General features: G+C 40.9%; 4 protein-coding genes across 4 annotated transcripts; 2 read left to right on the top strand and 2 right to left on the bottom strand.

Moving 5' to 3' along the window:
• Window positions 1-218: 218 nt before the first annotated feature.
• Window positions 219-3,657, bottom strand: EAF02_009506 (uncharacterized protein). The gene is made up of 5 exons (XM_038905554.1): window positions 3,299-3,657; window positions 3,140-3,237; window positions 1,645-2,776; window positions 935-1,586; window positions 219-837 (listed from the first exon to the last, which is right to left on the bottom strand). The coding sequence occupies exons 1-5, from the start codon at window positions 3,446-3,448 to the stop codon at window positions 383-385; spliced, it is 2,487 nt and encodes an 828-aa protein (XP_038754612.1). The 5' UTR covers window positions 3,449-3,657; the 3' UTR covers window positions 219-382.
• A 335-nt stretch (window positions 3,658-3,992) lies between these two features.
• Window positions 3,993-5,964, top strand: EAF02_009505 (uncharacterized protein; the record flags this gene model as incomplete). The annotated part of the gene is made up of 2 exons (XM_038905553.1): window positions 3,993-5,265; window positions 5,315-5,964. 2 exons carry the CDS (start codon window positions 3,993-3,995, stop codon window positions 5,962-5,964), a joined length of 1,923 nt encoding a protein of 640 aa, XP_038754611.1.
• Window positions 5,965-8,662: 2,698 nt separating this feature from the next.
• On the top strand, window positions 8,663-10,725 carry EAF02_009504 (uncharacterized protein; the record flags this gene model as incomplete). The annotated part of the gene is made up of 4 exons (XM_038905552.1): window positions 8,663-9,115; window positions 9,205-9,435; window positions 9,486-9,784; window positions 9,834-10,725. The coding sequence occupies 4 exons, from the start codon at window positions 8,663-8,665 to the stop codon at window positions 10,723-10,725; spliced, it is 1,875 nt and encodes a 624-aa protein (XP_038754610.1).
• A 711-nt stretch (window positions 10,726-11,436) lies between these two features.
• Window positions 11,437-14,290, bottom strand: EAF02_009503 (uncharacterized protein; the record flags this gene model as incomplete). The annotated part of the gene is made up of 2 exons (XM_038905551.1): window positions 11,437-13,804; window positions 13,863-14,290. 2 exons carry the CDS (start codon window positions 14,288-14,290, stop codon window positions 11,437-11,439), a joined length of 2,796 nt encoding a protein of 931 aa, XP_038754609.1.
• Between the last annotated feature and the right edge of the window lie 6,430 nt (window positions 14,291-20,720).

The following is a 20,720-nucleotide window of genomic DNA, read 5'->3' as shown; positions in this document are numbered from 1 at the left end:
AATCATAAGAAAGCTGAGTATATTTAATCTATACATGATTGGTGAGTTGGGGCATTGTAGGATTATGAATGTGAAGCGAGGGGAAGGTCTGGCGCGTGGGGGCCGAGAGAGAATTTGGGTATGTGGCTATTTATTCATTTGTTATTTCATCTATTGAGAGGTTCTCGGTATAGTGAGTTTTCTATCTACTATCTACCTAGAATAATTATCTCTCTCTCTCTCTCAAACATCGCATTTGTGCATTTAGTGCAAAGTCAGTGACTCTCATCCTCATCCTCGCTTATCTAGGTATTATACATTTCTTCTTTCCCCTTCCCTTTCCAATCTTCCATTTCCCTCAAATCAGGAGGACCCTTATCTAGCTCCAACCATCTCTCTTAGCTCAACCCCACAACGGCGCCGTAACCTCCACGGCCCTCTCTACCACAGCTCTCACTCTCTCCCCAAAAACCCGATTCGCGCACTCGACATCCAAATCCTCCAACCATACCTTCGCAACCATCTTATCGACCTTGATCTCGATGCCCGGAACGGGGATACCGAGTTTATGGAGACGAGCGAGTTCTTTTTCTTGGGCGTAGGTTTCTGAGGTTTCGGGAGTTTCGAGGTCTGAGGGGGAAGAGGGTTTGGTGTCGGAGGGTATGGAGGGGGAAGAAGTTGGAGATGGGATTCCGGTGGATAGACGGGGAGTGGTGATGGGGACGAGATTGTCGGCGCCGAATTGGGCTTCGAGGAACATGAAGAGGCGTTCGAGACGCTCGGCGGGGGTCAGGTGCGCGTGCAGGTTGCGGGCTGGAGGGGAGTGGGAGTGGGAATGGGGAGATTTGCTTGCGGATTCTAGGGGATGGGGATGTTAGTTTTGAGAATTGATAAGTGGTACAATGAGATCAATGGGGAGAAAAAAGGGGGTAGAGGATAGAGTTGGAGAACATACGTTTAACAGCAGCTGGGCTGCTTTCCACCGAATACAACACCGCCATGATAGCATCCGCAATCCCATCATTCAACATGTTGCCCTCCCATTCTAATTCTACTTCTCCATTACTTCTATACCTCACTGTAACACAGCCCATAACTAAATATGCAGTGACTGCATTCGTATTTGCAATCTCCTCGTCGGCTTCTTCGTCGGATGATCCATTCATGTGCGTATCCCCATTTCCATTCCCATTTGAATGTTTCTGTTGTCCTCTACTTTCAGGCAATTCATCAATCTTTCCAAATGTTCCCTCTAGAGCCCAGCGTATAAGATCAATACCCGCCGCACTAAGTGTCATACGTTGTTTACATGTAATGGTAGTAGTAGTTAATCCAGCGTATTCTCTCAAATCTTCAGGAGCCATCAACGACATTTTGAAATCGTTTTGAACCAGTACACCAGTGATAAGTTGGGCGGAATCAGTAGGTGGGGGATTGTTGGCGAGTTTTCCGACGACCTTGGCGGTTTTCGAAGTCACAAAAGGAATGCGTAATGGTTCGCAATTCTTGGGGGAGAAAACTTTCACTTTGGTAGTTTTGTCGGCGTTGAGGGAGAGAAGTTTGGATTTTAGACGCATCATGTTGTGTTGTTCGCCGTGGACGAGAATCTATGCTTGTTAAGTCTTTTTTCATTTGAATTGGATCTGGAAGGTAAAAGGAACTTACCACGACAGGAGCAGCGATTTCCTCGATGAATTCCCGGTTCTCGACGCCATCAACGTGCGCTGCAAAGGAGTATTCTTGAACACTACATCTTCTAGGTATCATGGCTTTCTCTGTTTCTCCGGGTGCTGATCTTCGTGTAAAGCCCTGTGGACCAGACATGATTGCTTGGATGTGATCTGGTTCTTGCATGATTTGCTTTGCCATAGTACCTTCAACACTGTAACCAGTAATGATAACACCATTTTTATCACTTGGTGCCCACCGTTCTAGTAATTGTCTACTAATACCATTCTGTAGCATACCGGGACTTGCTAAAATAACACAACCCCCAACATCGTCAAAGCGATCGAGATTCTTTAATGAACGAATATATTTGAAATCCCATGGTCCTCCTCTACCCCCACTAGTTGCGTTGGCTTCGGCTTCGGCCATACGTTCTCTGAAGAGTCGTTTGATGTTTTCGTTCATAGAGCCAACGTATGTTTGGTATACTAACATACATTTACGAGCCAGGTTACTAGCATAGTAGATAGGGATCTTTTGGAATTCTGGATGTTTACCCCAGTATTCATCTAGAATTAGGAGTAGTTCTTGAGCTCTACCAAGTGCAAAAACCGGCATGAGAACTCGGCCCCCACGATTCAGGATACTAGTGACAGACTTCATAAGGGCCTGCTCTCGTTCTAATCGGGGAATATGTGATGCAATACCATACGTAGATTCGGTAATTAGAACATCAATCTTCACTCCTTTGGGGACCTCGGCAGAGACAAGATGTCTATCATCTTCTCGAGAATAATCCCCCGTGAAAAATATCTTGAGTCCTGCGATCTCAATAAGGAACATGGCAGCACCAAGTACATGCCCTGCTGGATATGGTGTGACCCTGATCGAAGAGATTGTATGTGTGGTATGATAATCTATAGCTTCGATTTGAGCAAATGTGGTGAGATGGTCGGCTTCAGTGTAGACTGGTTGTGAACCTCCACCTGAGGATGCTCCTCCAACCCTTACGCTGTCTATGATGAGCCATTTGTAGATGGCCTTGGTTGGATGTGTCATGAAGACACGTCCTTTGAAATTGGTCTTCGCAAGGACATATGGCAATGAAGCTGCGTGGTCGACGTGAAAACTACAAATGGTCAGCTCGTATACTACTTGGCAAGGCACCAGAATACGCCAACAGAAGTAGTAGCCTATGTACAATTTGAGTCCGCAGCGATGGAGGTTATATCACAGAATCAAGACAAGCATTTGCTGTGGGATAATGATATTGTATTGATTCTCGTATACATGATAAATATGGTAGGTAGATAGGCCAAAAAAAGAAACGGAATTCTGCATGTAAAGATGCATGACCCAAAATTCGACGCAGAGTCCAAGCTGCCAAAGGCGCATTGTATTAAAACACCGAAACAGAACACCATATACTGACTGCCCCATCCTCCAAAAGCCAACGCGCGTATGTAAAATGTAGGAAATAGAATGCGCTTACTGGCTGATCAAAAGTAAATCGACAGTACTCAAATCAAAATCGTCATAGAAAGGTAGAGCTGCTAATCCGTCGTAACCAGCATGCATACCAGCATCAAGCTATATCGAAAAGTCAGTAAAAAGATGCCGCAGATGATGGAGAAAGAGGGCTTAGACTTACCATGACAGTTTTGCCCTTGTATTGAATTATATGACAAGATCTTCCAACCTCATTACCACCACCAAGATTCGTAAAGGTGAGTTCGTCAGCGGGATCTACTGGTTCTTCCACCGTAGGTGCCATAGCTGCAGCTTTACGTTTTGATGCCATCGTGAATGGAATGTGGTGTGTATTGCTTTCTTTGTCAGTCAGTTTAGTGTTAGTACTACCACTTTGCTGCCTTAAAGGCGGATAGATATTTGTTCAGCAAAGATATTGTAATCAATCAAATTACGACAGAAATGATTGTAGATGGGCTTATAGATTCATAATAGGTAAGTCGGGAAGGATCTGAATTGAATCGTGTGGTGAATCAATACAAAATTGTAAGAGGGAAGGGAGGTTCGTCATCAAAGAGACGCGATTTTGGCGTTCCTTGTGGAGGGAAATTTCGCACTAAATCCACACGTGATGAGATCAAAACCAGATAGCTTTCGCGATTCATTCAATGACCACAGTATTAACGCGGGAAAGAAAACAGCTTAAACGGTCATCAAAACAACGAGTGAATACGGTCGCGCAAGTCTTTACGTTGTATTCTGAAGATTTAGACTAGCGCATGGGTCGGTGTTATAAGAGGTAGCCGGGCTTTGCGCCTGGGTTGTGAAGGATACAGGAGATCAATAGAGGCAATTACAACCAAGCCGTCGACATCATGGCGCAACCACAGCAACAGCAACCACCGTATCCTATGCCTCAGAGGCCCTTTTCTCCCCCTCAGCCAGCTAATTCACCTTCAACGCAAACCCAACAACAGTTCGCGTTTCCACCCCACAAGCGACAAAGAATGTCTCCCAATCCGCCCTCTCAACCAGGTTCGCCATATGTCACATCACCATATGCTGCTTCTGGTCAGAATTCAGCTTCGCCTTCGCCGCATTTCTCGACTGTGCAAATTCCTCAGGGTGCCTACACCACGCCATATTCGAATGGATCGAATGCGCAACCATCTCCCTCATTAAATCTACCGCAAACTCCGATGGCTCTTCCACCTCATGCGCAACCAAGCCCATTGAGCTTCCCAAATCAAGTTCAGCATCATCATCAAGGAAACATAGCGTCAGCTCATTTCAACAACTTTAATTTGCAAATGCCACAACAGCACCATCCTGGCGGAGTCATGGGCCCACCTTCGAGACCGGTCGATAAAAATAAGGTTGATGGTTTGGATCCGTTGGATGTTTTAGGGGGAACTGGTGTCGATCTTGCAGAGGAGGAACAATATACATTTCAGCAGTATTCGTCGTCGTTCAATGCTCAAGGCTCAAGGTCACACCCAGGAAATATTTCGGCAGGTCACAGTTTTACCCAATTTCCACCAGGGAATGAGGGATCTTTTTACGGCTCAGGTCCGGCCAATCAACCTGGAGAGGCACCAAATGCTAAATCACAAGAGGATTTTGAGAAGAAAGCTGCGGATAAAGCATGGCATGATGCGGCTCGCGACTTGGCAGTATCGAGGCAAAGAGAATTAAATAATCCATTTTTAAATGTTGGCCATGTTCATAAGAGAATGGAGAAAATTGCACATGATAATGGTCTCGGTTTGAATACAGATTTAAATGGAAAGATGGGAACTATGAAACTACCTGAACATTTCCCTGACACGACTGTCAAAGTACAAACTGCCGTGGGACCAGATGGAGCTATCACTGCAACGACAGGAGCCTTCATTCCATCTGATTCTTTACTTGTTGATCAACTTGCGCTTATGTCTATCTCTACCAAGCATCGACTTCGTGGATTATTAGAGGACGGATTAAAGTTAGCTATCGGTCGACAGACAAGTTCTCATGCCCAAATCAGGGATGAATGGACAGATGTTGCTGTCCCAGCGATAAAACATAGTGTTGCTACCATTGTTACTGAAGGTGGTCCACGGAGTGGATGGGAGAGTGCTGTCAGCCCTCTCTCCAACCCCCTCAAACGTATGTATCGTATTTTTCATTATTCTAATTCTGAGCTAACACACCGAAGGCCCTCTCTCAGCTGCAGGTAGATTGCCTACCCCAGTATCAGATAGTGCAAAGGCACAAACTAAGTCTTTTGCGAATGATGTTGCATTGACACTTCGGAAATGTGCTACTAAGGAGCAAGAAGCCGAGGAGGCGAGACTACGAAGACGTAAGGCTCGTGAGTCTGGTGATGGATCTCGCGCTGGTTCAATAAATCCGGGCACGCCAGGTTCTATGGCTCCAGATGTTCTTGACAAGCCACCTACCAAGAAAGAAATGAAGAAGAAAGCAGAGGCAAAAACCAGTGAGGCAGCAAGTCACGCAGCAGCCAATGTAACCACTACACAATTTTTGGGTGGTGGAAAAAGTATGTTCGGAAAGAAGAAACAATATAGTTGGATGACTGCCGGAGGATCCGGTAGTGGTACAAGCACGCCAGGTAAAATCATGACCCAAGGTCTTGGCTCTTCTGGTGCAAGCCCCGTTGCGAATCCGGGACCTGAAAAAATGACTACCGATGGAGTGCGAAGGTTGGGCACTTGGCGAGAAGATGGTGGTAAGGGACGGAATATCCAGCTCCGAGATTGGATCATGGTTCTCGAGGATGATGGTAGGGAGAAAAAGGCACTACAAAAGGCATACGCTCAAGTGGATGATGATCGGAATGCGTAAGTGAGAAAGGGAGAGAGAGAAAGAAATACGGGTTTCATGGTTAGGGCAATTGCAGAATAATGTTTTTGCATGGCGTTGCATGGATCACCAGGCGTTTTTTTTTTCAGTGTCTCCTCAAAAGGGAGGATGAGCACGCTTCTTCAATCTCATTGGGGAATTCTCTGAAATGATTTACATACTATATGGTTGTGTGGGGGCGAGAGACTTTGCATATTTCGTCTGACCATTGGGTTTGATTTGTGAACCGAGACCGTTTCGATCCAAGATATTATCTTTTGATGCAGTGCGATGCGATGCGATAGGCAATTAGGTAGCAATAAGTCATATATCAAACCAAGTATTCTAGTATCTAGTATGTATCATTATGTTATCTTGTTCTCTTGGGTGGATGGATGGAATGATGGCAGTGATTGATGACAGCACTATCTGATAAATCCCTCATGATCAATTTACAGGCGTAGGTATCTGATATGTATCGAAGTAAATCTAAAATGTCTGGATAGGTAGCTCTAGATGAATAAGAATAAATACTTTGTAGTTAGTTAGGTGGTAGGTAGGTAGGTGGTAGGTGGTTAACTTCTCTACTCTTCTCTACCCTACCTTACCCCGCAGTCTAGGCTGTGCTGTGCTGTGCTGTGTGCAGAAATAAATATAACAAATGTATCAAATGTAGATTAACAAATAAAGCAAGACAAGAGGAAGTAGATAATAAAGCCCCCACCCACCCACTAGTAAAACATTATATTTCGAAGATAATAGGTAGGTAGCTCGAGTGTAGGTAGCTCGAGTGTAGATAGCTCGAGTGTAGATAGTTGGAATTGGATGTTTCCCCGCGATATGGTAGATGATAGAGTCGTAATTATGATGGGTGGGTGTGTGTTGAGATTATTTAGGTGGGTAGTTGGAGGTAGGTAGTAGGTAGGTAGTTCGTTTGGGCTGCGGGGAAGAGTTGTGCCGGGCTGGTTGGGGTTCGGGTATTGGAGGGGGAGAGAGGGGGGGGGGGGAGAGAGAGAGAGAGAGAGAGTGTGTGTGTTTTGGTGTTTGTTTTGGCGTTTGTCTGGTTGTTTGCTGGAGGTGGAGGGGATGTGGAGAAGATGTGATGTAATGTAATGTAACGTGATGAGGGAGGACCACTGGCTCGAGACTGGGTGGTTATAAGTGACTGCGTGACTAATTGAATCTACATCGTACTTGGAGATTTTGCTTTTACTTCTGCTTTTGCTTTTGCTTGGGAGCTTAGGAGGGGTTGAGGATACTAGGAAGTAGTGGATTGCCTTTTTGGGACGATGGATGGATAGGCGGATGGGCTAGTAGTGGGTGATTTTAGCAGTCGGGGATTTTCGTAGTAAGTATGGTGGTGCAGAGTAGTAGGTGGTTTGGGTAGCTAGTGATGGAAATGGATGATGGGTAGATACTTGGTAGATGAATGGATGAATGGATGGATGAATGAATAAATGAGATCATCCTTATTGTCTAGTGAGAAGTGATAAGTAATGAGATGGAGATGGAGATGGAGGTAGAAATAGCGGCGTGATAATCATCATGGATTTTTGACATGTGTGATTACCTATCTACCTACCTAAGTAGGTACTTGAGAGATCCGTTTTCATTTAATAAAGTTGTAGATTGATGCGCTCAATCGCATCCGTGGATACCTACCTACCTATTTCTTGTATTGCATTTATTGTCTTGGATGGGATTGATAGTGATATTGATATAGGTAGGTATCTTTTGAATGTTGTAGAAAAGAGAGAGGATAGAAATGCGTCTATGTATGGATTGTGACCCAGTACTGTTTTTATATGTAAGAGTACCTGCGTACTAGATATTGGATACTTTTACTAGATATACTTATGAGGAGTCGAATGCCCTCTCCTTACCAAGTATTATCGATAAAGTATATACCTGCCCACCCCAAAACTGGCATAACATCACATTCCGAAAACAAGCCATCAACGACCACCTGCACGATCGGGAAAAGTCGTAGCCCTTCTAGAATTGGGGAGGAACTCGGTATCGTCTTGTACCTTGTTGGGCCTGAATTTTCACGACATGGGAACCAATCAGATGAATGGAAACTCGGATTTTTATGGGGAGAAATGGTAAAGTGGTGAACAGGGAAAGAGGAGAGTGGATAGATCATGGATGCCATTCTGTCGGTAGGTATATAGTTAGATGCGTACCTACATGCACTTTCTCAGATCTTTCTTTCCCCGGATTTCTTTGGATGTCGATTTGGATTCTACATTTACTTTCATATTCACATCTATTTTACTCGGACAAATTTGAACTTTGAACTTTGTATTTATGAGTGAAAGTTGGACTTTATATTTCACATACCTATCTTGACATCTTATTATTTTCCTCGGATGGGACTGAATAAAGTTTGTTTGTGCTAATTTGATTTGATTTGATTGATTGATTGATTGATTGTTTTCATTGATTGATCATAAATTAAATCCAACTGAGGCTGGCTTACGACAAACGCAACTCCTGAATCCGGACTTGCGAGACCTTCCATTCTTTACCCACAGAATACGAAACTCAAAACATACAACAAGGTGACGCATATCCCTAGCGACGTTTTTTAACGAAGAAGGGAAAGGCATATCGCTTCTTTACCTATACTACTATTTGAGATTCGTCTCATCGATATAGTAGCACTACATAAGACATTCAAAAGTCAAAACGAATCATCATGAATTGTCCTTCGAGAACAGATGAGCCGTTGGAAGGTGATGGATATAATCAGAATCCAAACGCCTTGGCAAATGATCTCACCACCCGAGAGGATTTGAACGGTCGAGCAAACGGAAGAGCATTGAGGAGAAGTTTGGAGGATGAAGGCGTAGAGTCAATTCATGATCTGGTAGAGGATACTGGAGATGGGAAGGCGACGGGGAGTGCGAAGGGTGTTGGAGGGGGGGCTGGGGGTGATAGGGGTGGTGGGGATGGAGGGAGAGGCGGTGGAGACGGGAAGAGTGGTCACGTGGTTGAACCTTCTGTTGAAACTCTCGATATCCGAGATCAATCGAGAGGTAGAAGGGGAGCAGGCTATGGAAGAAATTGTCTCCATGTCTCGAGAGAACAACTCGTGAAAATGAAGCAGGTCATGGTCAAATTTGCAAAATTCGTGGGTCCGGGCTTCATGGTACGTAATTTGCCACCTCTCCACCAATGTCAAAATTGAAATCACAATGTCAAAAATTGGACTTCATTTATATTAATGGATTGTTGTAGGTTGCGGTGGCATATATTGATCCGGGAAATTATGCGACGGATGTGGCTGCAGGTGCAACTTATCGATTTAAGTTGTTGTTTATTGTGTTGATGTCAAATATCTTTGCCATCTTTTTGCAAAGTCTTTGTATCAAGTTGGGTACTGTTAGTGGATTGAATTTGGCGGAGGCCTGTAGAGCTTTCTTGCCAAAATGGATGAATTATGCCTTGTATATTTTGGCTGAGGGTGCAGTATGAGATTTCTCCCCTTTTGCATCTTCAATTTGACTGACCAATGATAGATTATCGCTACAGATATTGCAGAGGTGATTGGTACAGCTATTGCTATCAATCTTCTGATACCTCAGATACCCTTGGTTGCTGGTTGTGCTTTGTCGATTCTCGATGTTTTGATTCTTCTTGTATTTTATCCTGGAAATGGTGAAATGAAGAGATTGAGATATTTTGAAATATTTGTGGCGGCATTGGTATTGGGTGTTGTTGTTTGCTTTTGCATTCAATTGTCCCTCATCAAAGATACTTCAGTAGGGGAGGTTTTCAAGGGATACTTGCCTTCCAAAGCAATTGTAGAACAAAAGGGGTAAGTGCTTGTTATTCCACTCATCTGAATTTCTCCTAACGCACATTAGACTCTACCAAGCATGTGGTATTTTAGGAGCAACTGTCATGCCTCACAGTCTCTATCTAGGAAGTGGCATTGTCCAACCACGACTCCTCGCTTATGACAAGGACAATAATATTGTCAAAAAAGATTTTGATCTGGGTACCAAGGAACCATACTACCCCTCTCTTCCCGCCATCAAATTCTGTCTCAAATACTCCTACGCCGAGCTAGCAATTTGTCTCTTCACTTTCGCCCTCTTTGTCAATTCCGCGATTCTCATCGTAGCCGGATCAGCCCTCTATAATAACCCTGCGGCTCCAGAGGCTGATCTTTTCGGTATTTATGATTTACTCGTGTCGAGTATTTCGAAAGGTGCTGGAACCATTTTTGCTCTCGCTCTATTATTATCGGGTACGAGTGCTGGCATTGTTTGTACCATCGCCGGACAAATGGTTTCAGAAGGTGCATTAAATTGGACTATCAGACCATGGTTACGACGTCTTATAACGAGAAGTCTGAGTATCACACCTAGTATTATCATTGCCGGAGCTGTTGGTCGTGAAGGTCTATCAGCTGCTTTGAACGCTAGTCAAGTAGCTCTTAGTATTGTTCTTCCATTTGTTACGGCACCGCTTATCTATTTCACGTGTCGTAATAGATATATGACGGTGAGATGTCAGGGGAGACGAGCCGCGTTCGGAAATGATGATGAGAATGTGAGGGGAAATGGAGATGCAACGTTGGAGACGGAAAGTGTGTATGAGCATGAAGGCGCGGGGTTGGGGGTCGAAACGGGCGAGGGAACGAAAATGAGAAACCATTGGATTACGGCGGCGGTGGCAGGAGTTATTTGGACAATTATGGCGGCGATGAATGTGGCTAATTTGGTGTTGCTTGGGAAGGGTGATGGGGTGTGAGATATTGTTGGGGTTGGGTTTTGTAAGGGGGAGGGGAGCGGGGGGATGGTGGTATTTTGTGGTTGAGTGGGGTGAAGAATGGGTTTATGAAAGTTTGTGGTTGGAAATGAGGGAAAAATGATGCACGGATGATGATAATGTTGAAGAGCAGAAACGCTCAAGAAATTATTGCTATACACTTTTTTCTGGAGTAATGGCATCATCACTACAGTATATAAGTACGCAAATAGTTTGCTATTTATATTTGGCAAGTGTGCTTGAATACGAATATGAAGTTGTTGTAAAACCTTGAGCTTTGAAAGTTTGAAGTGTTGAAGGGGTTTGATTTGTGTTGTGCATTTTGATGTTTTTGGTTCAGCTCGACTTTGGTTTTTTTCTCGATAAAATCGTATTGGAAATCTGACCAGATGGGTGGTGCCTATCAGCGCTTGATAAATTCCACGGGCTAGCGTCTCGAGGGAGTATTTGCTGAATTTACAGATAATATCGCGCGCGAGGTAAGCGCACTAGTACTGACCCCCAAAATAATTCTTATGTGAAATTTAGAAACATTCAAAGATAAACTTTGTAAGAAAATAAGAAATGCAGTCTGAAGATCCTCCGCTAGACCGAGATATCTGAGTGCCGACGGACATGCCATTTATTGCAAGTCAATAATTCTTTTCATGAGGAAGATGATGCTACCGTCAATACAAACGGCATCGGCTGATTCTATCTCAGAGTAAGTAGTCGCCAAAGAGACCACCTTGAGCTCGAACGTTTGAGTCTGCTCTTGTGAATAACTTCTATGATTTGCGTTTCTAGGTGCGGTGTTTTGCTAAACCCATTCATGAGTATCTCGGATGCAACCTTGCCCACCCATTGGAGTTCTGTAACTTTGCGGCGTCTCCCGCCTTTTCCTCTCGCGTACCTTGTGCACTCTCCTTTTTGCATGTCGAATTCGTAATCTGGGTCCGCGCCGTGTTCCAGAAGCATTTTGGAAATGTCAAATACTTCGTCGAGGTTTTCGCGATACGCAGGTCTGGAAATCTTGTCAAACGAGACCAAGAACTCCCACCAAGTTGCCTCGTCGGGTTTTACTCCCCTGTCCAAGAGTATGCGAACCATGGCGACCGTCAAATCAGCCTCGTAGTGCAAGCGTTGTGGGGGCACTTTTCCAAAATTGAGCAATGTGTAATTGAGAAGAGGTTCGGAGCCAAGTAGCCATGTTTCTCTGCTAACCAGATGTTCGAGATACAAGACCAATTGTCCTTCGATGATTAATTTGGCAAACGTCGTAGTGTTGTAATGTGCTAAAATATGATTTTTGAACGCAGCCCCGGGCAACCTATGCAGTTCCTGGGCGCGGGTAGAAAGTGTTTGATGAAGCTCGTCTAATAAAAGTACTTCGGCTACGCCATTGATTCTTTCAGCTTCAAAAAGGTAGTACACAAGTTCTCGTGTCATGGTGGATATTCTTGTCAGTAGCCAACTTCCATGATCTTCCTTTAAAGGGAGCGACTCCAGTTGCCGGAGATAGAGATTACACAAAGTAATTCTTGCATCAAATTTTGATGGAAGCCGGGATTCTAGCACTTCTTGTATATCCTTCGTCATAAGAAAATCTTTGGCTGTGCGGTGTAGGAACCCAACTTTGTTTCGTAGGCAACTCGCTTCCTCAGGATCGATATCTACATATATCTCAAGAAGGTCTTTGCATCGGGCATTGATATATGTCTTCATCTTCTCTGTCACAGTAATAATATCTTGTGAAGTAAATCTCTGAATCTGCGTTTTGTTGTTGATTCTGGAGTGTGGGGCGTTTGTAACTTGAGCCAGAAAATTAAACAATAGAAGAGGTAAAGGGTATGATGATACAACAGCAATCTGGAATATTTGGGCAGTTTGTACGCGATACACATCTTCGATGGTTTCAAGCATCTGTCGAAAATAATCCCCAAGGTCCGCAGGCAAATGCTCGAGTCGGCCACGCAAGGTTGATATGTCATTGTCGTCTGTGAACCCCCTCAGGAGTGAGTTGACAACAAGATACACCCAGAGAAAAACACCATTTGCTTTTTCCACAATTCCTTGCACAAGTTGCTGATACTGATTGTCTTTTTTCGATAGGCGAACAAATCGAACATCGTCTTCCAACCTATTCTTGACGTAGAGCTCGATGTCTGGCTTGGTATATTCCTGTACAACAAGCTTCGGTATATCACCATCATCGAAGGCTTCAAGAAACACATTCCAAGGTCGACTAGAAACACACAATTTAATAACAGAGGATGTAGCTAGGCTTCGAAGAATTTTGATAAGATCCGTATATTCTCCATATTGTGTGTCATATTCATCCAGACCATCCACAAAAAAGCAAAAGCGCGTCGACCAAGCATGCTCTTCTGTTACGATACGGTCGAATGTTTCCGAGAGCTCTGGTAAATCCCACGGATCAGATTCGTCCTCATGTTTTCTAACCATAGTCCAGCGAGAGGGACAAACTCTGGAGATGATTTCGGGATATTGATTGATTATCTGATATAATAACGATTGCAAAAGACCTAGCTGTGATTTCTGCATTTTGTTCCCACTACTCCAGAAAAAGTAACTAGCGATGAAGATATTTGAGGTCCCAGTCCAGATCTTCAAATGGTCTTTCGTGCGCGCATCGCTGCACAAATACTTCATGAGTGTTGATTTTCCACACCCTGCTTTTCCAGAGATCCAGTATATTCCGTTTCCATTTTGTAGCCAATCTTGGAACTGCGTCTGGTGCCCTGTAACGGTATCGGAATCATCATATATCCAATCGAAAGTATGGTTGTGTGCACTTTTAATTCTAGCTTCGCGATCTTTAATAGTTTTGAAATGTAAACTTCGCAGCACTTCGTATGAAGTCGTGACCCGTTGTGCTTCGGAGACAAGTTTATCGCATTGCTTTGGAATCGTGTCATTCGTTCCAGCATAGAGTTTTGTTTCCAACGATGTTAATAAGTCTGTTCGTAGCCTCTCGATTCTGTTATCAATATTCATGTCATTTCGTCTGATCTCTTCTAACACATTCGTCACGGCCCCAAAAACGCCTAATTGCTTGTGGCTTATATGACTTATCAGCAGTAGTCTCAAAAGATGTGTGCGATATATGTATGCCCTACCTTAATATTGTAATCATACGAGTATCGATTTGCTTTCGCAATTTATTCAATCTTTTCTCGGTGTCTTGAATCTTCCCTTTTTTTCTTGCGTTGCGAAGTGCCAGCCGGAAACTTTGAAGTACACTTTGGCCGTCTGTAGACTTCACTGTGTCCAAAACAGTGAGTAGTTGGTCTGCTAGCTCTTTGGCCTTGATGGCTAGTTCTCGCAAAGCTAATTCATCTGCCAAGATCGTTGTCGCGGGCACTAAACGCAACTCTATTTCTTCAGTAAGGGTTTGGAGATCTTTAGTAATCAGATCCAGTTCTTGATGGTAGGTTAATGTGCCATTCTCATAGATCTCACGGCCATCCGCCACCAGCTTTGACCCAAAATCGATAAATTGGACAATGGCACTTGCGAGCGAGATCGAGGTTAGAGGATCAAGCATAATGACGAGTGGAGAGATGAATAATGTTCATGATGTGAAAGTGCTGGAAGTCGTGTTCTAGCTGAGATTGCCGTGCATTTGGTAGGGTTGCATTCTGAACACCCCCACTACGAACAGGGTCGTTGTTTGATTGGTTAGCTAATAGGTTATATTGATACATAGGCGCTTAGAAGTGAGCCAAAACAGAAATTTGAATACTACGGAATTTTAGTAGTTTATTCTTTATTGACTCGAGAATATCTTGCTTTGAAAGTTGTTCAATTACAAAAACGAAGCTTTATGATTTTAATAAAAAAGTAATGATAGACCGGGGGGCTGAATGCTTTCTTCATTACATGAGCAGAAAACAGAACACGACTAGATGGCAGAGTACCAAGTTAGAACGGGGTTTCCGACCAAAAGAATCAACGGCACTGTATCACGGGGCGGCAGGCGGAGTCAAGAAATATATAACAAACAGTACTAATAACAGTAGGTACAGGGTGTAGACTAAGACGTAGCTCGAAGAGCTACGATACAGGATCTTCCAGAGTGAAGATATACAGAATTTTCATATGTAAGCTAGCCCAATCGGGTCTAGCTTACCCACTAATCGGTCACGTGTATCCACACCGTGACACACTGACCCTAACCCTAAGCTTTTGAAGTAAGAGATAATATTAACAATTTTTAGTTACTATCGGGAAATTGTATAAATAGTTATAATTTCCGCTCTTTCACAAAACTTATTTTAATCTTAATTTTTTATAGATATTCTAAAGAATATTTTTATTTATTCTTTTACTTATATTAAATAATTTTATAAACTAATTAAATATCTACATTTTATAACTATACGATTATACGATTATACAATTGTATAATCTATTATTGTAAAAGAGTAGAAGGTGGTAGGGTCATAGAGTAGTCCTTCGTAAATACCACAGATAAGTCACTAAAACATAGCACCTCTGATGGAGAAAAGAAAAGAGAGGCTCTACATAGCACTCCACAAGATATATAAGAAGGTGGGTGGGAATTGACTACTTTTTCTAAACTATACAAAGAAGACAGAAAAGAGGCTAAATACGTATTGAAGAGGGTGAAAAGCTTGATTGTATTTCCTATAAAAGATTGAAGCTATTTAAGATGCTAGAAAGCTAAAAACCATACTAGAGAGAGCTATAGTATTCACTCTGTTATCTAGTCCATCCCAAAAAAGACTATACGCCCTTATATAGAAAATCAAATTATTCCCTGAAATTTAAGGCCAATTGCCTCGAAAATAGAACTAGCTTTCAAGCTAAGAACCGTAATATACCATCCACTCTTCAATCTCCTAGCATATAAGATCTGAATTGTTTTTCCTATTATATTGTTGTATTGTATACAATATCCCTATCGAAACTGAACTATATGTAATATACTAATCAAAGAACTTAAAAGATAAATAGAAAAGATAATTCGAATAAAGGAAATATTAAAATGATCTGGATATTCTATACTACGATAGAATCCCCAACTGATATTGAGTCATTACATAATACTCTAGAATCTCTAAATAGCTTTAATAATATTCTCAAAAATGTAAACTTAAAATAATATCATAAAGAGTGATTATAGATCAACTTGTAGTATAAATTGAAAGGTCGAATATCGTATTGTTGAAAGAAGGAAGAAGAATTCGAATAAGGTCTTCAAAAAGGTGATTTCGAAAGAGGTTCGAGAGATTTCGAAAAGTGATGCTATTCGGAGATTGAAATGGAGAAATCGAAATAGAGAAATCGAAAGGAAGAGGGATTTCGAAAGGTATTGCAGTCTACAAACCATTAATAAAGATGTTGCAGAAAACTGTAATATATCGTATTAAAAAGAATAAAGCAATTCGTAATATTTAAAAGGTGTTTTTTATAGCTAATGCCTTATAACTTGAAAGGAATCAAGAGGAGGTTGGAAACCATATCTATTTTGTTTCTATATAGGTCACCAGAAAAGATATGTAGAATAGGTAGATTTATTGGTATTAAGTGTAGTGCGTATTCTCTTGAAAGCTATATACGATCCAGTTGAGTATATCAACCAAAGTGATTACCTAATACGCCTAATGTTAGAATCAATACAAGGTGACAACTAGTTATTATTATTATTATTATTATTATTATTAGTAATTTTCAACCGGGCCGTATAGGCGAGCCTCCCAGGGGGCATTACGGTTGGGCTAACTGCGGGATGATCTTCTAGTTTACATGATCCCCCTTTCCTAGGGATGGGGTCTCAATACCCTCAGTAGCCTCCCAAGCGATGGCTAGCGCACTTGCACCTTTGTCTCCGATCCTCTGAGTGCCTCCGTGCGCGCTTTCCGATCTCCTATATAGTATTTGTTTGAAAGCTGCTTTATCCTATAAGGGTAGCTTTTGTATACATTCTATTGCAACATGGTATGCTGTGTACTTCAATTTTCTTCCACGTAGCTTTTCTAGATCTATCCCCTTCTACTCCCTGCTTATATTCGCCTGGATCAATCGATCCCTTTCCTTCTCTCTTTTTATTCTTCTGATAATATTTTAGGGTATATGCTTTTATAGAAATCTGTTATAACAATAAATTTAGCGAATTTGGCTAGTATATGTATTAGCTGTTTCAGTAGTTGTTTTTAAGCTGCTTAATTACAAGATAGGTATTTGGGCTTGATATTTAGGGGCCAGGTTTTATAGGTCGCAAGGACTTTGTAGTAATACACAATATGCTTGGGGGATTTGAATACTCCGCATAAGTAGTGGATTGTTGTTTTCTTGTATTTAAATTGTTGATGGTAGTTTTCGAAATTGCTATATACTAAGCGGATCGCTAGTATGCGGTAGAGAGTTGCTTGTAAGAATTCTAGTTCCTTAGGGTATTTGTTTGTGCTTTTTGGGTCCCATTTCTGGTATTGTTTGGAGAGTATTGATATCTATTTAATCCACTATACCTATACTACCGATTCCATAGTAGTTTTTGCTATAAAGCGAATACTGCTTATTGTAGATCGATTTACATACCTTAAGGCTGATTTTCTTATTTCTTTATTAGCAAGTATATCCATACATTTATTCCCTTCGATCCCTGTGTAGCCTAGCAACTATTTGATTTGGATCGAGTGTGTTTGTATTAGTTTGTAACATTTAAGGAAAGTCTACTGTAATGTAATAAAGATTATGCCTTTCATTCCCTATATTACCGATATATTATTGATGCATATACAGATTTCCATTTGTTTTATACCAGTGATATTTCTGATTGCTACTTGAAGATCTCGGTATGCCCCAATCGCTTCCATATCGAATATATGAGAGTTGTGATGTAATCTATTGTTTCCTTTGTATATTACTGTTTGTTCTTTATATACAATATATCCATATTCTATTTGCCTATTATTCTTATTGGTCTGTTTCGATTTATTAGAGAATATAGTAATTTGATTATATATATACTTGTTCTATCATTTCTGAAACTACTCTGCTATTACCTCTTTTGTAAGACCTCTAGTGGAATCCGTTCGATACCCTGATGTATAGTAAGGCTTTGCTAGAGTTGTCTCCTTAATTCGGGGAAAGTATTGGCTAATCACCTGGATCTTTGTTCTAGCTGGCTGTAATTGGCCTTCCCTGTTGTTGGAGGAGTAGATAGCTCTTATCCCTCGGTGATAAAGCGGGCAGAAATGAATTATATTATAACTACTTTCTAGAATATATTATAATACAAAGTAGATTCGCTATACCTACAAACGCTTTCCCGGCTCACTTGTGATAAAGCCACTAGTACTAGGCTTCTGTAGAATCTTCTGACTACGTTAAACCATCTATTGCATGATTACCTTCGGAAGTTCCGGCTAGGACCAAAACCATTCCTTCACGCCTCTATTCCTGTTTGCTTCTTAAACCTATCTGATACCTTCATTATGCTCTTTGCTCTATAGTATCCGATTATAGACCGATACACATATTTGTCCTCTCGAGCTATATAGACAGTATCGCTGTTGCTGTTATTATATGCTACATCTCGCGGCTAGTAGTTGTTTTGTATTACCTTACCGGATCTTTCCTATACAACAAGGCCGATTATGTCTTGCAGGCTTGCTATTTCAGACCCCTAGTCAGGCAGCCCTTCTATAGTGTTTCCAACCTACTAATTAAAGCTCTGCTTGTAAAATCCATTCCCCCAATGTATAGTTTGTAGTCGAAAGTAGAACGCTAGGAGCGCATTGCACATGTATATCGTAGGATTGGCCTCTGCCTGAGATTCTTTGTTGCCGTAATATCGATCGAGCATTGTTGAGTGTGGCTTGCTAAAAGCGTTCTTCCTATACCGGAACTCCTCTGCTGCTATACCGTTCCCGTGTACTCGAAGATAAGGTACTAAAAACATCCTTCCTTCTACTCTATATATACTTCTGTTAACCTCAATAAGCACTATCCTAATCTTTATATACTTCCTACTACTCCCCTCACCATTTGTAAATATCCGATCCAATATACTCACAGATCATACATATTGTTGGATTGTAAAAACTCTGCATACTAGTGCCTTAAAAGTATTCTATCGATTTTCATTCGTTAAGTTAAGGATATCGGTTCTATTCCCAATACAGGCTTCAGTCAGACTCAGCTATATTATAAAAACTTTATTATTTGTTATTTCAAGAGTTAGTTCTGCTTTGCAGATGCTCTGTTGCGATATGCTCTGGCTTTGCTTCTTATACAGATTTGTAAAGGTATGGTTTTGTATCAATTCTGCTTTTATCTTCTTTCTACTATCGAATGGTTTTCATCTCCGTTTTGCTGATAGTCCTCTATTCCGAGCATCTTCGTAATCACTCTTGGTGATTAGTTGTATGTACCTTTGCTTTCAGTACAGTCTTCGATTAGTGTACAACCACCACCCAGCTTCAGCTGACTCTACTTAGCTCTCCGATCGCATGATCGAAGGTTCGTAGGATACACCACGTACAGGTGAGAGTCATCGTATCCCAGGTGACAACTAGTATAGGCTTGATAATAAGACTTTTCATTAATTCCTTCAAACCCTCCCTTTTGAAGCTATATATATATGAAAACTCTTCACTTTCGATTAATAGTCAGCCCGATATCGATCTCTTATCGATGCCCGTAACAAAGCCCTCCTCTTTTAAACTTTTATTCTCGAAAGCTTTAAAGCTATTCGATAGCCAATCACTAGTAGATCGATCTCTTTTCTAAACCTTATTAACTACTATAACAACAAGCTAGTGTTGTAGTGCCTACATTTTCATTTTATGAGGTTCAGCTTCTCCATAACTTTTGAAAGGAATTATATTGTAGTATAAGAGTATCAAGAATTAATCCAATCCATATAATCCAATCCATTTTCGAGACTTGGAAACCTTAAAAAATTCGAAAAATTCGAAAAAGAAGTCGATTCGCTTTCAGTAAAGTAGTGATTTGTATTCGATAATAATATTCGATAGAATTTTGCCTCTCCCTTTTTCAACTTTCGTTCTCGAAAATATATAAAACATATAAAATTAGAATTCGACAACAGCTCGCTAACAAATAATACTCTAAATCCTGAAAATCCTGAAAATAACAGGAATCCTGAAAATCCTGAAAGAAGCCTGAAATCCCGAAAATGGTCTATTTGTACCTATTTATTAAGGTAAAGCGATTTTAGCAAATATTGTTTTATCTTTAGCTAAACACAAAGAGGATTTTATGAAAGCAAATTGAATTTGTATTATTAGATGGATTGGATCCGATCTAATATGGATAGGGAAAACAGGATTCAGATAAAGAGTATTCTTGTATTGTAATACAATATTAAATTGTAGGGCTGTCAAATTCCATTAAAGATATAGATATTATAAGCAACTCTGGAATGTTGGTATTGTTACAAGAGTTAATGAGGTTCTTTACAAATATATATATATATAGAGTTTATATGATTTAGATAATAGATTCCTATTATAAAGGGAATATTGGAAATCATATGTATAGTATGTGTGTAGCATATACACACTACTATAAAAACTCTTTCTTCGGACTTCCTGGATATATAGATCTGATATACATATTTCAATATATCACTCCTTATACATAACTTGCTGTCTATTTCTGACAAAAATAATAATAATAAATCTCGTTATAAATTGGAATTGCAATAATATAATCTAGCAATCTTTTTAATTAGAATTGGGTGAGTATTAGGGCGATTACTAATCATTTGGGCTTATATACACGCTTCTTCTTTGCAAATTTTAGTATAGTAATGATTTATTTCTTTTATAAGTATTTCGTTTATAGTAATATTATAATCTTCATTTGAATACTTTAAAGAAGATAATAAAGCATAGCTTTTATCCTTAATATTATTCTCTATATATATTTATTTATTTATTTATAATGATTAACGTCTAATATCTGACCTCCCGAAGGATATT

This window comes from Botrytis sinoallii, assembly GCF_014898435.1.
Source record: "Botrytis sinoallii strain Bc 23 chromosome Unknown BSIN_020, whole genome shotgun sequence".
In the NCBI taxonomy this organism is placed as follows: Eukaryota; Fungi; Ascomycota; class Leotiomycetes; order Helotiales; family Sclerotiniaceae; genus Botrytis; species Botrytis sinoallii.
This window is presented reverse-complemented; position numbering and strand designations above follow the sequence as displayed.